Source organism: Rhinatrema bivittatum, chromosome 2 (assembly GCF_901001135.1).
Source record: "Rhinatrema bivittatum chromosome 2, aRhiBiv1.1, whole genome shotgun sequence".
Taxonomy (NCBI): Eukaryota; Metazoa; Chordata; class Amphibia; order Gymnophiona; family Rhinatrematidae; genus Rhinatrema; species Rhinatrema bivittatum.
In genome coordinates this window covers 538,993,675-539,006,861 of record NC_042616.1, presented here as the reverse complement: position 1 = coordinate 539,006,861, position 13,187 = coordinate 538,993,675, and the positions used below count along the sequence as shown (strand labels likewise).

Sequence of the window (13,187 nt, the reverse complement as noted above, 5' to 3'; positions counted from 1 at the left end):
CTGGGAACATTTTGCTCTCGGTGTAAAACATGTTAACCTGCAAAACCTTTTTGAGCGGCATAAAATGAAAACAATGCACCCCCCCTCAGAACTTCTTGCAGGTTAACACCATTGCTTTCCTTTCAAAGATGGTCAGAAAGAGGGATTCCAGCAGTACCTTTATCGGCGTTAATTCTCTCACCCCACAGGAATGTAAAAACACGAACTGAAAAGTTAGGTTTAGGTTTTCATCAGCCCGAGATGTGGACTGGAGAAGGTTCTGGGAAAGAAGCGGAGTAGTAAGGGCTGTGTGGAAGAAGGCGGGCAATGAATCAACTAGAGAAGGTGAAATACATCAAATGTCATCTGGAAAAGGGGCCTGATACTTTATTTTAGTGTGAGTAGAAATCAGTTTCTTCTCTTGCAAACTATTATACTGTTAGCGCTATGTCAAGCCTAACTCTAAGCTGCTTTTTGTTTGTGCTTTTAAAGATCAAGATTGTTCATTGATGACTCTCACTACAGGCTTAAGCGCAAGGAAAACGTCAGAAACCGAATATCCTACTTAGGACCAAAAGGCAGTATACAAATAATTTTGAAATACAGACATTTTCTGATTGATTGGCTTAGGTCTTCTATATCGGTGCGGCACCTACTTGGGATCTGGTAGTTCCCGCCTTAAAACAAACTGAAACAGCCGTGCCACAGTGTGGTCGCTCCACTCTTTTCAGTGGCGTGCACATTGGTAGAGTCAAAGTTACATTTCCATAAAAACAGAACAAGATATCCAGACGGCGGCCGAGTCCACTTCAAGAACAGTCTGCGGACAGCTATGAACTCTGGCAAAGTCCGGAAAACTTGGTGGCTCCAAGAACCAGCACTGTTCAGTGTGGGTAATTCTCTACAACTAACACTAAGTTCACCAAAATTAAGGGGGTTTTTTAAAATTAAAAAATGTTATGGTTTTTAACCTTGGATCTTTAATCTTGTTGTTATTTTTGTGCTCTACTCCTTCCAGAGGGAGAAATGTGAGAACAAAGTAATTAGTTAGGCAATACTGTATTTTGTAGAGAAAATATGAAACCGAAGATATTTTTAAACTATAACAATGGTTTCCGCACATGCAGAATTGGAAGCTAACTCTTTTAGATACTGTTTGGATATTAATCTTGTCCTCCATTGTAACTTTTAAAAATAAAAAAAAAAAGTTCCCACTCTGGCACCTAACAGTGAACACAAATCTAGCCAGCTTGCACTGTAGTGTCAGTGCTAGAAGCCTTGTTGGACATCATGAAATTGCCCCACAGAGGACGGAGATCAGGCTGTGGCTCAGAAACGAAGCCTCTGCGGGTGTTCTTGCTTTAGTTTAGCAAAAGTTTCAAAGAACTGAGAGGGGTGAAGAGGCTTCCAAGACAGGAAATGCTTACATTAGAAACAGGAAAGCACATCACCACCACACTGAGAAGCTGCAAGATAGGTTTTCAAGACATGACTTACATAATAGGAGAGGAATATTCCTCAGAAAACCAAAAAGGAGTGTGTCTCTCTCTTTATATATATATATATATATATATAGATATATAGATAAACATATAGATGTGTGTGCTACTTTTTATTCCAATGAAAAAAAAATTCTGGATTCCAATTTATCCCTATAAAGCAGGAATGTCTAAGTCTGGTTCTCCAAGGTCACAAACCAGTTCGGTTTTCAGGATATCCTTAATAAATATGCATGAGATATTTACACTCATACTGCCTCAACTGTAGAAGAATCTCATGCATATTTATTAGGGATATCCTGAAAATCAGAGTTGAACATCCCGGCTACACAAAAAAAAAACAAACCCACAACATTTTGCAAGAAATACGTTTGTCTCCACTCCACCCTCAATCAAGTTCACTAGTCCGCAAACATCTGAACGCATACAAACAAGTAATTAAATACCTTTCTTTGCTTATACAACACATTTTTAGAAAATGCAACAAAAAGTTCATTTTTCTAAAAGAGAGGATCTAATATTAAGAGGAAAAAAAATATGCATCTGGCAGAAAAACTGAAGAGAGTCAGTGTTTTACTGATGAATCTCACTGCGCAACTTTCCTTCCCAGCAACCCCATTAATAATCAAACACCCAATTAATTGTAAAACATACTTGTTTTGGGGCATCTGCGGAGGTGGTGTGAACTTCAGTACCTCGGAGTCCATTAGACTCAAAAACCACTGTGGGAACAAGGGGGCTTGTTAACAGATGAACATTCAAGCTTTGTTAGTGTGTGTACATTATTAGAGACCATTACAGTTTAACCACGTTCAAACAAGACACTAGCCTGTGGCCAGAACATACCAATTTACTGTAACACTTACTGTAAAAATGTGTGCTAATGGCTGCCTAGGGCCACTGCCCTTTTTAATTCAGCCTTCGCTGCTGAAGAAAGCAATCACTGACAACATTAATTATCAGTGTACGTGGATAGGGACTCTTCTCGCATTACTTACCATTCGGCCCCTGTCGCTTTGCATCAGACTGGCTCACGTAGGCATCATTCACACTTCATACTGAGAACCCACGAGTCTGTCTCCTACCATGTTCCTGTACTATCTGGAGACTGATCGTTTCAACTTGCAAATCATGTTCAGGAGTGGATTTGTTCTAGGTTAAAAATGAGCGGGACAGCTTCTTTCAACCTGTCCAGCTTTGCTTAGTTTATGCTTGCCAGTCTGAGAAAGACCTCGTCTCAGACCAAACTGTTACAATCAGATGAAGGATGGAGACAAACAAAAGCCTATGGGATGCTGAAATGGGTACTTTTGATTTCAGGTTTGTGCTGGTTGGCAACCGAAATCATTTGCATATTCACTTCTGACTGTCCTAAGCCTCTAATTAAAATAAAACATTTACAGCAGACTATTAGCTCAAATCAAGTGAAGTGCAATTAATGGGGATGGGGGTGGGGAAATCAGGTGTGGAATATAGAGAGCTTAATGGGAACAAAATACTATCAGAAATTAAAAACAGCAAAGTAACCGTCAATGAATGCATTAATGTTCCAAATAATTGCCAAATTAAGTGCAATTGTTCCAAGACTGCAAAATAACTTTATAAGCAAGTAAAAGGGGGGGAAAAAAACAGGGGTAAATAAAAGCTACCTGTGTGGGACCTCATGTGAGTCCTGAGGTGACTGGGTTGATTGAAAGATTTCCCACATTCTATGCAGACGTAGTCCCCTTGATGTGCTTGTGCCCTATGCAGCCCTGTGGTTCAAGACAGAGAGAGGAGAACAGGAAGTTGAGGAGAAAACATTATGCCAAAAGAAAAAAAAACCAAAACATTTGTATGTCTGATGTGTCGTCACGTGAGGCCACATTCAGGCCCTGGATGACAGCTGTCAGCCTTCACCTAGATTCTGGACGGCAGCCCCAGGCACGCACAGGACCGCCAGAGTGCATACATTAGGCTGAATTTACAAATGCTCCCCGTGATGTGCCCGCACTAGGACTGGCATGTCAGGTGTGTGTGTGTGGCGCAGAGCAGCTGGAGCCACTTTCCGGCCACCACCCAGCTCTGTCAAGGCAAATCAAAGTGACTTCGGGGGGGGGCGGGGGGGGGGGGGGGGGGGGGAGTGGAGACAAGTCACATGGGTGCCAGGAAGGGAGTAGCATCAGAGCTTGGAGGTCTCTCTGCTTGTGGGGGCAGGGGTGGGAGTACCTTGGAGACAAAAGCAGGGCGAGTGAAGTTGTCCAAGGCCCATGAAAATCTTTACGCGCTGCATACCTGACAGGCACAGGCTAAGGACGGCTATGAATGAGTGTGTCATTCTGGACACGCTGAGACACTGGAAGCCTTGTAGTCTTCCACCAGGCTCGGGGTAAACATGTTTTCTGGGCCATTAGCATTTCAGGAAAACCACTCAAAGTGTTCTGTTTTTCCAAAGGTCAGTTTACAGTATCTGACTTAAAGGGCTAGTCTTTTTGTCTTTGCTGCTGATGGAGACAGACACATTTGACTTTTATTGTTTTGCTTTGCTTCCCCTGCCTTTTTCAACATCTGAAAGGAAAGATTTTTTTTTTTTTTTTTTTTTTTAATTTTGGTATTCAGTTCGGTATGGGAAGCTCTCTCATGTTTCATAAGAAGCCTGACTTAGTAGTGGAGCTCGTGACAGGGAGTTTGACAGATGTGTAGATGAGTGGGGTCTCAAACTTTGTGTGTCGGGGGGGGGGGTGTAGACTTATGAAGGGCATTATTTTTTTTTTAAATTTTGTGGCATGTTTTCGTCATTATTTTCTAAAGTAGTAACCAAGGCGATCAGAGAGTCGATGATTTAATTATCCTATAATCCTGCAGTTTAGCAGGAATGGCGGGAGGTGGGAGGGGACAGACTTGAGAGAAAAGCTAAGCAAAAAAGCTCACCAAGGTCCTTTTAACTTCTCCGGGTCATGGGAACCCTTCCAAAACCCCTACCGCAATGCACGAGTGCCATGTCTGCAGCACATCTGGGGCACGCTTTCAACACATGTCCGTAGGCGTACATACCTCAGCAGCCTTATTTTTGCAACAACGAAAACTGATAAGAGCTATGCCCACTGCATGGGGATTTAAAATATTCTGACAGCTGCGATTTGTTCCTGCTCTAACCCATATATACAGTGTTGGGTCTTTTGCACTGAAACAATGAATTACTTCAAAGATTATTCTGAGGGGCTAATTTTGCTGGCCAGATAGTGGCTGAAAAATGGACCCCAAATTCCTATGTGGATCTACTCCGACACTTTTGCTATGCCACACAATCCAGCTCCATCCCCTAAAAGCACATGATACAGGAAGTGCGATACAGCTTTACATGAACCCTCTAGCAGACTCCAGGGGGACTATTTGAGGAAAGCACACCTCTCAGTTAGAGATCTCTAAATTACTCTATATAGTCCAGAAAATTATTAGGTCACGTCCTACTGCAATAACCACCACCAAGGAGCAGCAAAAGCCTTGGATAGGACAACACTCCACCAAATGACTCAGAAGAGAGGTTACTACTAGACAACATAATTTCATGTATCTGGGGAAGAAGTTATTATGTTTCTTCTTTTAATTTAATAAAAACAGTTTTACAATAAAACACCATGAAGGATTAAGCACCTGCCAGTTAAAGATTATCGATGCCAGCTCTGTGGGTGCAACGCGTGCCGGAGCATCCCCGATACTAAGCAAACTCCCTTCACTGTGTACAAGGAGGGGTAATTTGGGTTGAATTTAGCACACCAAATCATTTTAAAAAGTTGGCTCCTGTAATATTCCTACGGGACAAGTAACTCCCGCATAAAGGGACAAAGTGTTGGGGCTTCTAAGACGTTAAGAGTCCCTGATGACAAGCTTAGTGGTTTACATTAAGTATTCTCCCTTTTTGATCAGTTACTTTAAAGAAATGGGGGAAATGCCACCTGGGCAGGGCTTCTCCCGAAGGTGGGGAGGAAAAACAGAGATATCAATAAAATTACTAAGAAAAACAGATATTGTACCTCCAGTGCACTCTAAGAAAAGTTATGCTAAATGCCAATAAATTAGCTTTCCAAATAATGTCAATGGAGCCTGTATCTCAAAAAGGATAGAGGATGGAGGCGGTCCAGAGAAGGGCGACGAAAATGGTGTGGGGTCTGTCTGTTTCGGAAGACTTACGAGGAGAGGCTGAAGGATCTGAATATGTGTACCCTGGAAGAGAGGAGGTGCAGGGGAGATAGGATGCAGACCTTCAGATACCTGAAAGGTTTTAACTATGGAAAGAAAACAACAGAACTAGGGGTCACAAAAAACTCCACGGGGGACGATTCGGAACCAAGATCAGGACATATTTCTTCATGGAGAGCGTGATAAAGGCCTGGAATGACCTTCTGGAAAGACAAAAACAGTCGAAGAATTCATAGGGGCATGGGATAAACACTGTGGAGCTCTAAAAGCTAGAGGACAGAAATGAGGATAAGTGTGCAGGAGGGTAACTTGGTTTCTATCCTTAGCAGAAGGTTTGGATATTACTACCCTTAAACAAGATGGGCTAGATTTTAAAAGCCCTGCGCGCGTAAATCCTCCCAGATTTACGCGCACAGGGCACTCGCGCGCCGGCGCACCTATTTTGCATAGGCCGCTGGCGCGCGCAAGTCCCGGCACTTTGTAAAAGGGGCGGGAGGGCGGTCTCGAGTCCCCCGGCAATGCGGCCTGTGCCGGGGGATGCGAGGCAGCACGCGCAAGTTACGCCTGCTTCAAGCAGGCGTAACTTGCCCAACAAAGGTAGGGGGGGGGATTTAGGTAGGGCCGGGGGGTGGGTTAGGTAGGGGAAGGGAGGGGAAGGTGGGGGGGACGCGGAAGGAAAGTTCCCTCCGAGGCCGCTCCGATTTCGGAGCGGCCTCGGAGGGAACGGAGGCAGGCTGCACGGCTCGGCACGTGCAGGCTGCCGATTTTGTGCAGCCTTGCGCGCACCGACCCTGGATTTTATAAAGATCTACCTCTATGTTTTGAGGCTTGTAATGCGACTGCTAACATTGCTCCCCACTTAAACGGCAGAGGGAAAAGAGGAACTGGATTCAGACAACACCCGAGAGCTCCGACTTCCATGGTCTGGGATACCAATGTGCAGACATAAGGGAAAAAAAGCACAGGACAGTTTCTGTGGCCAAGTCCTAAAGGAAACGAAGAAGGTGTGCATGTGGGTAACTTGCTGGTGCTCTGGTTACTGCCCTTAACCAATAAGACTTGCCACTTTGATGCAACTCCAAAATTACTCTCTGCTTCAATGGCAGGTGGAAAAGGGGGAATTGGAGTCAGAAAGAAACCAACTGAGGGCCCTGACTTTTACAGTCTAGGGAACTAATAAGCATAAGGGTATCCTGCACAGAGCAGCAGTTACTACCCTTAACAGTAGGCATGGGATTACTGCCCTTAAGCAATAAGCCTTGATCTTTATGAAGCAACTGCAGCATGCTTCGACAGGTGGGGAGGGGGGTGGAGAATAGAGGGCAAGAGGAATTTGGATTCAGAGACAACCAACGTGAGCCATTACTTTTTTTTTTTTTTTTTTACAGTCTGGGGTATGAGGCGCAGTCATTGGGGAAAAAACACAGGACTGCTTCTTCGGCCAAGTCCATAAGCAAAGCACAATAAAAATCAATGACCGATACATGGGGGTAACCTACACGGCGTGGCAGATACTATGATGGGAAGCTTGCTGAGCAGACTGGATGGACCATTGGTCCTTTTCTGCTGTCATTTCTATATGTCTATGCTTGAGACACAAGGATCACAGATTGGCAATAGATTTTATTCCTTTTGTTCTACTAAGATCATATATATATATATATATATATATATATATGTATGTGTGTGTGTGTGTGTGTGTGTGTGTGTGTGCCTGGATAGATTGTTATGTTACATTGGCAGGGAAAGATGTTATTGAATAAAAAACAGGTAGATTAAATAATAGCCAACATTCTAAAAAAAAAAAAAAAGTTGCATGAATTACTATAATAACCACTTGCATTGATTTTTTTTTTAGAAGGATTATTCTTTTTTTTTTTTTTTTTAAAGAACCATTTTGAAGACAATTTCTTTAATGGGTAAATAATGAATAAGAATTTCCTTTTCTCTTTCCTTATAGTTCACTTATTCATTTATTATGGCATTGCTAACCCCCACCTTCTATTCTTTTACAGACTTTCACTTATTTAAGATAAATATTAGCACACTTTTCATAATGTGTTTGTCTTTGGAATGTTTTATATTTCATTTGCTTTCTTTTCTTTACTTTCTTTTCTTTTATAGGCTTTACAACAACTAGGTAAAATTAGATAAGTATTTTTTCTAATTTACCTTCAAGAATACTTTAACCAAATATTTAAAAAAAAAAAAAAAAGTATTCTTTTCTTAAAATTTTCCCTTCTTTTCAGCAATTATATTTCCTCATGGATGAGTATATATGTATGTATACACTAGCAAAAAGTGCCTCAGGCTGTCTGGTACACAACTATAAATTTTATAATAGAACAAAAGTGGAAACAATAAATATTGTTTTATTTTGTTAAGTAATTAATAGAAAGCTTATAGACACTTAGGGAACCTCTTTATAAACTACACACAGTATAGCAGAGTTGCTTACCTGTAACTGGTGTTCTCCTAGGACAGCAGGATGTTAGTCCTCACACATGGGTGATATCTTCCATGGAGCCCGGCATGGAAAACCTATGCCCTAATCTATGTGGGGTCCCTTTTCAGGCTCGTAACATAGAATTACGAGAAAGAAAATAATAACCAAAAGGAGAAACCCAATTCTGCAGGGTGGCGGGAGGGTTTCGTGAGGACTAACATCTTGCTGTCCTAGGAGAACACCTATCACAAGTAAGCAACGCTGCTTTCTCCTAGGACTAGCAGGATGGTAGTCCTCACACATGGGTGAATCCCTAGCTACAGACTGCTCCCCAACACAAAAGGGGTCCAACATGCACCAACCAGGTGCCAATGGGCACAACAACCTCAGCGCTGTTAGTAACAGGGGGAGACAGCCTGAACCCAAACAACAAGGCCAGAGGTTGGGAGAGTTGGGTTCTATACCTCAAACAGGCTCCAAAGGACAGACTGGCCAAATCTATCATCAAGTAGGCCATCCCTATCCAGACAGTAATGAGATGTGAATGTGTGGAGAGAACTCCATGTTGCAGCCTTGCAGATCTCCTCCACAGGAACTGCTTGCAAGTGGGCCACCGACGTTGCCATGGCTCTGACAGAATGAGCTTTGACATGACTCCCAAGATGCAGTCCTGCCTGGGCATAACAGAAGGAGATGCAATCTGCTAGCCAACTGGATAATGTCTGTTTGGAAACAGAAACTCCCAACCTATTCCTATCAAAAGAAATAAAAAGTTGGGTGGACTGTCTATGGGTTTTGTCTGCTCCAGTTAGAAGACTGAGGCTCCTGCAATCCAAACTGTGCCTGTTCGCCTTGGTGTGAATGGGGCCTAGGAAAGAATATTAGCAGGGCGACGGACTAAGATGGAAATCCGACACCACCTTAGGCAGGAACTTAGGGTGCGTTCGGAGGACCACCCTATCATGATAAAACTTAGTGTAAGGTGGATAAGTCAATAAGGTCTGGAGCTCACTAACCTTGTGTACTGAAATAACCAACACCAAAAATATGACCGTCCAGGTCAGGTACTTCAGATCACAGGTATACAGCGGCTCAAAAGGAGTTTTCATCAGCTGTGCAAGCACCATGTTGAGGTCCCAAGATACTGCGGGAGGCCTTAGGGAAGGCTTCAACTGAAGCAGGCCCCCCATAAATTGTACAACTATGGGTTGTACAGAGATGGGCTTACCCTCTACACTGTGGTGGTAAGCACCTATTGCACTGAGATGGACCCTAACGGAGTTTGTTTTTAAGCCAGCCTCTGACAGATGCAGAAGGTAATCAAGCAGTTTTTGTGTGGGGCAAGAGAACGGATCTAGTGCTTTCTGCTCACATCACATGGAGAACCTCCTCCACTTCAGCCCATAAGACTTTCTAGTGTAAGACTTTCTAGAAGCCACCAGGACCCGAGACACATCGGCAGAGAGACCAAGTAACTGTAGGATCAGCCTCTCAACATCCAGGCTGTGGATGCCAGTCTGGAGGTTGGAATGCCGAAGTTTGCCTTGATCCTGCGTATTGAGATCTGGGGAAGTCCCCTGACTGATCAGTTTCTGGAAGGACAACTCCCGAAGGAGTAGAAACCAGAACTGTCTTGGCCAATGAGGAGCTACGAGGATCATAGTCCCTTGGTCTGTTGAAGCTTCAGAAGCGTCTTCATTACTAGTGGAATCGGAGGATATGCATACAGAAGACCCTTGCCCCATTGGCGAGCAAAGGCATCTGAGGCTGGTTCGCCATCTGACCTGAACAGGGAACAGAAGTGAGTCACCTTTCTGTTGCAGGGGGATGCAAACAGGTCCACATCTGGAAGACCCCAGAGGCGGAAGATCCAATTTGCTACCCCATGGTCCAGTGACCACTCATGAGGTCTGAAGGCATGACTCAGTCTGTCCGCCATCATATTCTCCATTCTGGTTAGATATATGGGCCTGAGCACCATCCTGCAGGACAGGGACCAGGACCAGATCTGGACCGCTTTCTGACACAGGAGGTACGATTCCGTGTCTCCCTGCTTGTTGACATACTACATCGCCAATTGGTTATTGGTTTGGATCAGGACAATGTTGTTAGACAGCCGATCTCTGAAAGCCCATAGAGTGTACCTGATCGCCTGGAGTTCCACACAGAGCGCTGGATGCCCTTGAGGAAAGTTTTTCAGGGGGCTATGCTCATTGCCCGCATTGCCTCTTACCAACCTCAACAGCAGCAAGACATCTTTATGTCGCTGGTGCGTCAGGGCCTGCAGAAAACACGAGGTGTACTCCACTTATGATGTTTTCAAGATAGCAGCGAGAGTCTCTGCAGTGGGAATCAGTGCAGAATGACATGGTTGCGCATACCGTATCTCTGACCAGAGGTACAGGAATGGCTCGCTGACCTGCCGTGCACGGGAGAGAATCTCTTCGGAGATAAGGTGAGGGTCGTGGTGGCCCAGTTGCGGGATCACCATGAGACCCTCTAGCAACTCTCCGCTAGCACTTCAGACCCGCTCTCCACAGCTAGGAGATCGGTGAGACATGGGCAGAGGTCTTTCTACCAGCAGAGGAAGTACTATCCGCCGCCGCACACATGCCCCTGTCCCAGGCAGCAGCAAGCTCCCAAACCCTAACTGGCACTCCAGCCAAATCCCGGGACAGGGTTTTGACTGGATCATAGGGAGCATAAGCCAGCCACCCATACCAGAGATGCTGGACCCCACCCGGTCGGGGACAGGCTATGGTTCTTTGCGAACCGGTGGCCCAGTGTAACTTTACACCAGTGGGTTTTGTCCATCGTCCAAATTCCCCTCCGTGCTCGTCTTGGGGGCCGATTGTGCATCAAGAAGTACTGCTTCAGGAGCTCTCCACCCTCTTAATGGCCAGAGCAGTCGCCCTGTCTCGGTACTTCCTGATTCCAAGCAGAACAGGAGGATTCCATCCCATCCCAGACCTAAGGGCCTTGAACAGTTTTCTCAAAAGTTCAAGATGGTTTCCATGGGCACCCCGATTCCCCTCCTGCAAAAAGGGGACTGGTTATGCTCCCTCGATTTAAAGGGCGCATACACTCACATCGAGATCTTTCCAGGTCATTGGAAGTATCTCAGATTTGTGGTGGGAAAACAGCACCTCCAGTACAGATGTTACCATTCGGGCTAGTGTCAGCCCCATATATCTCAAAGTATCTGGCCGTGGCGGGGGCACACCTCCGCAGACTGGGAGTGCACGTTTTCCCTTATCTGGATGATTGACTAGTCAAGAACACCTCTCGGGCAGGGGCAGATCGGTTCTTGCCCTTGACTATCCGGGTGCTGGAGTCACTAAGGTTTGTCTTCAACGACCCGAAGTCTCACCTTAGTCTGTCACCTCAATTGGACTTTATAGGAGCCCTGCTAGACACGGCTCAGGCCAATGCCTTCCTGCCATGATCTCCCGGTCAGCACTCTAGTGTCCTTGGCAGCAGTGACTCAACAGAGCCAACAAGTTTCAGCTCGCCACATGTTAAGGCTGTTGGGCCACATGGCCGCAACCGTCCATGTCACTTCATTGGCATATTTAAACATGCGCAGAGCCCAATGGACCTTAAAGTCTCAGTGGTGCCAAGCCATGCAGGACATTCAGGATCGTATCCGCATCACTCTGGAACTCTTTGTCCTGGTAGCGGGTTCTTTCAGATTTGGAACAGGGAGTCTCATTTCAGGCTCTCTCTACCCAAATTGTCCTCACCACGATGCATCCACCCTGGGGTGGGGTGCCCATGTAGAGGGGGCTCTGCACTCAGGGTCTATGGTCCATCCAGGAAGCACAGTGGGTCCGAGGCATGGGTCCGAGAGCACTTGGCCTTCTTGAGAGCGGATTTGACCACTACTGATTTGGTGTGCCAGCTGACGTTTCTCAAATCCGGTAGCCTGTTGAACGAGGTAAACCCAGTCCATCTTCCTCTTAACAGGAGGAACCATGAAGGGGTGCTCCCAAATTCTCAACAGCAACTACTTAAAGATTTCGTGCACCAGGACTGCCACAATTTCTTTAGGAGCCTCCACAAACTGGAGGATCTCCAGCATCTTGTGCCGGGCATCCTCATCAGTCATAAACTGAAATGGGATGGCTTCCACAATCACCCCGCACAAAACCTGCGAAGGTCAGGTCCTCAGGAGGAAACCTCCTTCACTCCTCTGGAAGACATGGTTCTGAGGGGAGACCCTCCGAGTACTCTGAGGCGGGTTCTGCAGTGTCATCCTTCCCAGGAATCATAAGGTTCCTCATCCTCACTGTAATCCACAGGGGATGGGGGCCTAGATGATCAGCCTTTGTCCAGGAGCATAGGCACCGGTGGCATTAGTGTCATCTCCGGCAAAGCTGGATGGGGGGGCTGCAGGCTGCGGTAGCGCTTCTGGCACCAATGGGGCCTATTCCTCGAAGGAACCGGTGATGATCACCGCATTGGGTCGGGGGGAGCATCGGTGCCCCACCAGGCCCCGATGGCTGCACGGGAACTGACACCATCTGGGTCAGCAAGACACCAATAAGTACATTGAGGCGCTCTAGCAGCAGTTCCAGCAGGGAGAGACCGGGGACCGATACCATTGATGCCAATGGCTCGATGCCCCGGAGCACCCGACCGACTGCCAGTTGGACTTGGCGCTCTAACTCCTCAAAGGTTGCCGATGCCAGAACGAACTAGGAGGTAGAAGGTTTGGCCAAATCTTCCTTGGAGCCTTCAGGTGGATCGGCGACTGACACCTGGACTGGTAGAGACTGTCGCGAATCCCCAGCATCGATGGAGGATCGGCATTCTTCGCTGCAGGTTTGCTTCAGGGGCATCATGGCAAGTACCGTCACCAACCCAAGCCTGGCACCATGATTCGACGGAGACTGGTGCCGATGCCTTCTTGGCTTCCCTCAGTGCTCGGCCCGGTCTTTCCCCAGTGCCGAGGTTGATGATGATGAACTTGACCTGGAGGAGACTAACAGTGGTCGGTCCCAGGCACCCCTATCCATCGGTGGCACTGACGGAATGGAGGGCCCCACTGGTGTTGAGGGCTCGGTGTCCACTGACGTGGCTCC

At 46.2% G+C, this 13,187-nt stretch overlaps 1 protein-coding gene across 6 annotated transcripts in view; it reads right to left on the bottom strand.

Annotated features, from left to right (window-relative positions):
* ZNF516 (zinc finger protein 516) overlaps nucleotides 1-13,187 on the bottom strand; it is a 237,981-nt gene that overhangs the window by 17,865 nt on the left and 206,929 nt on the right. For all 6 annotated transcript variants that reach the window (XM_029590853.1, XM_029590849.1, XM_029590852.1 and 3 more), the window contains 2 exons: nucleotides 3,128-3,232; nucleotides 2,133-2,200 (listed from right to left, as the gene is read on the bottom strand). In XM_029590853.1, the coding sequence (XP_029446713.1) occupies nucleotides 2,133-2,200; nucleotides 3,128-3,232 (173 nt within the window). The remainder of the gene's footprint in view (nucleotides 1-2,132; nucleotides 2,201-3,127; nucleotides 3,233-13,187) is intronic.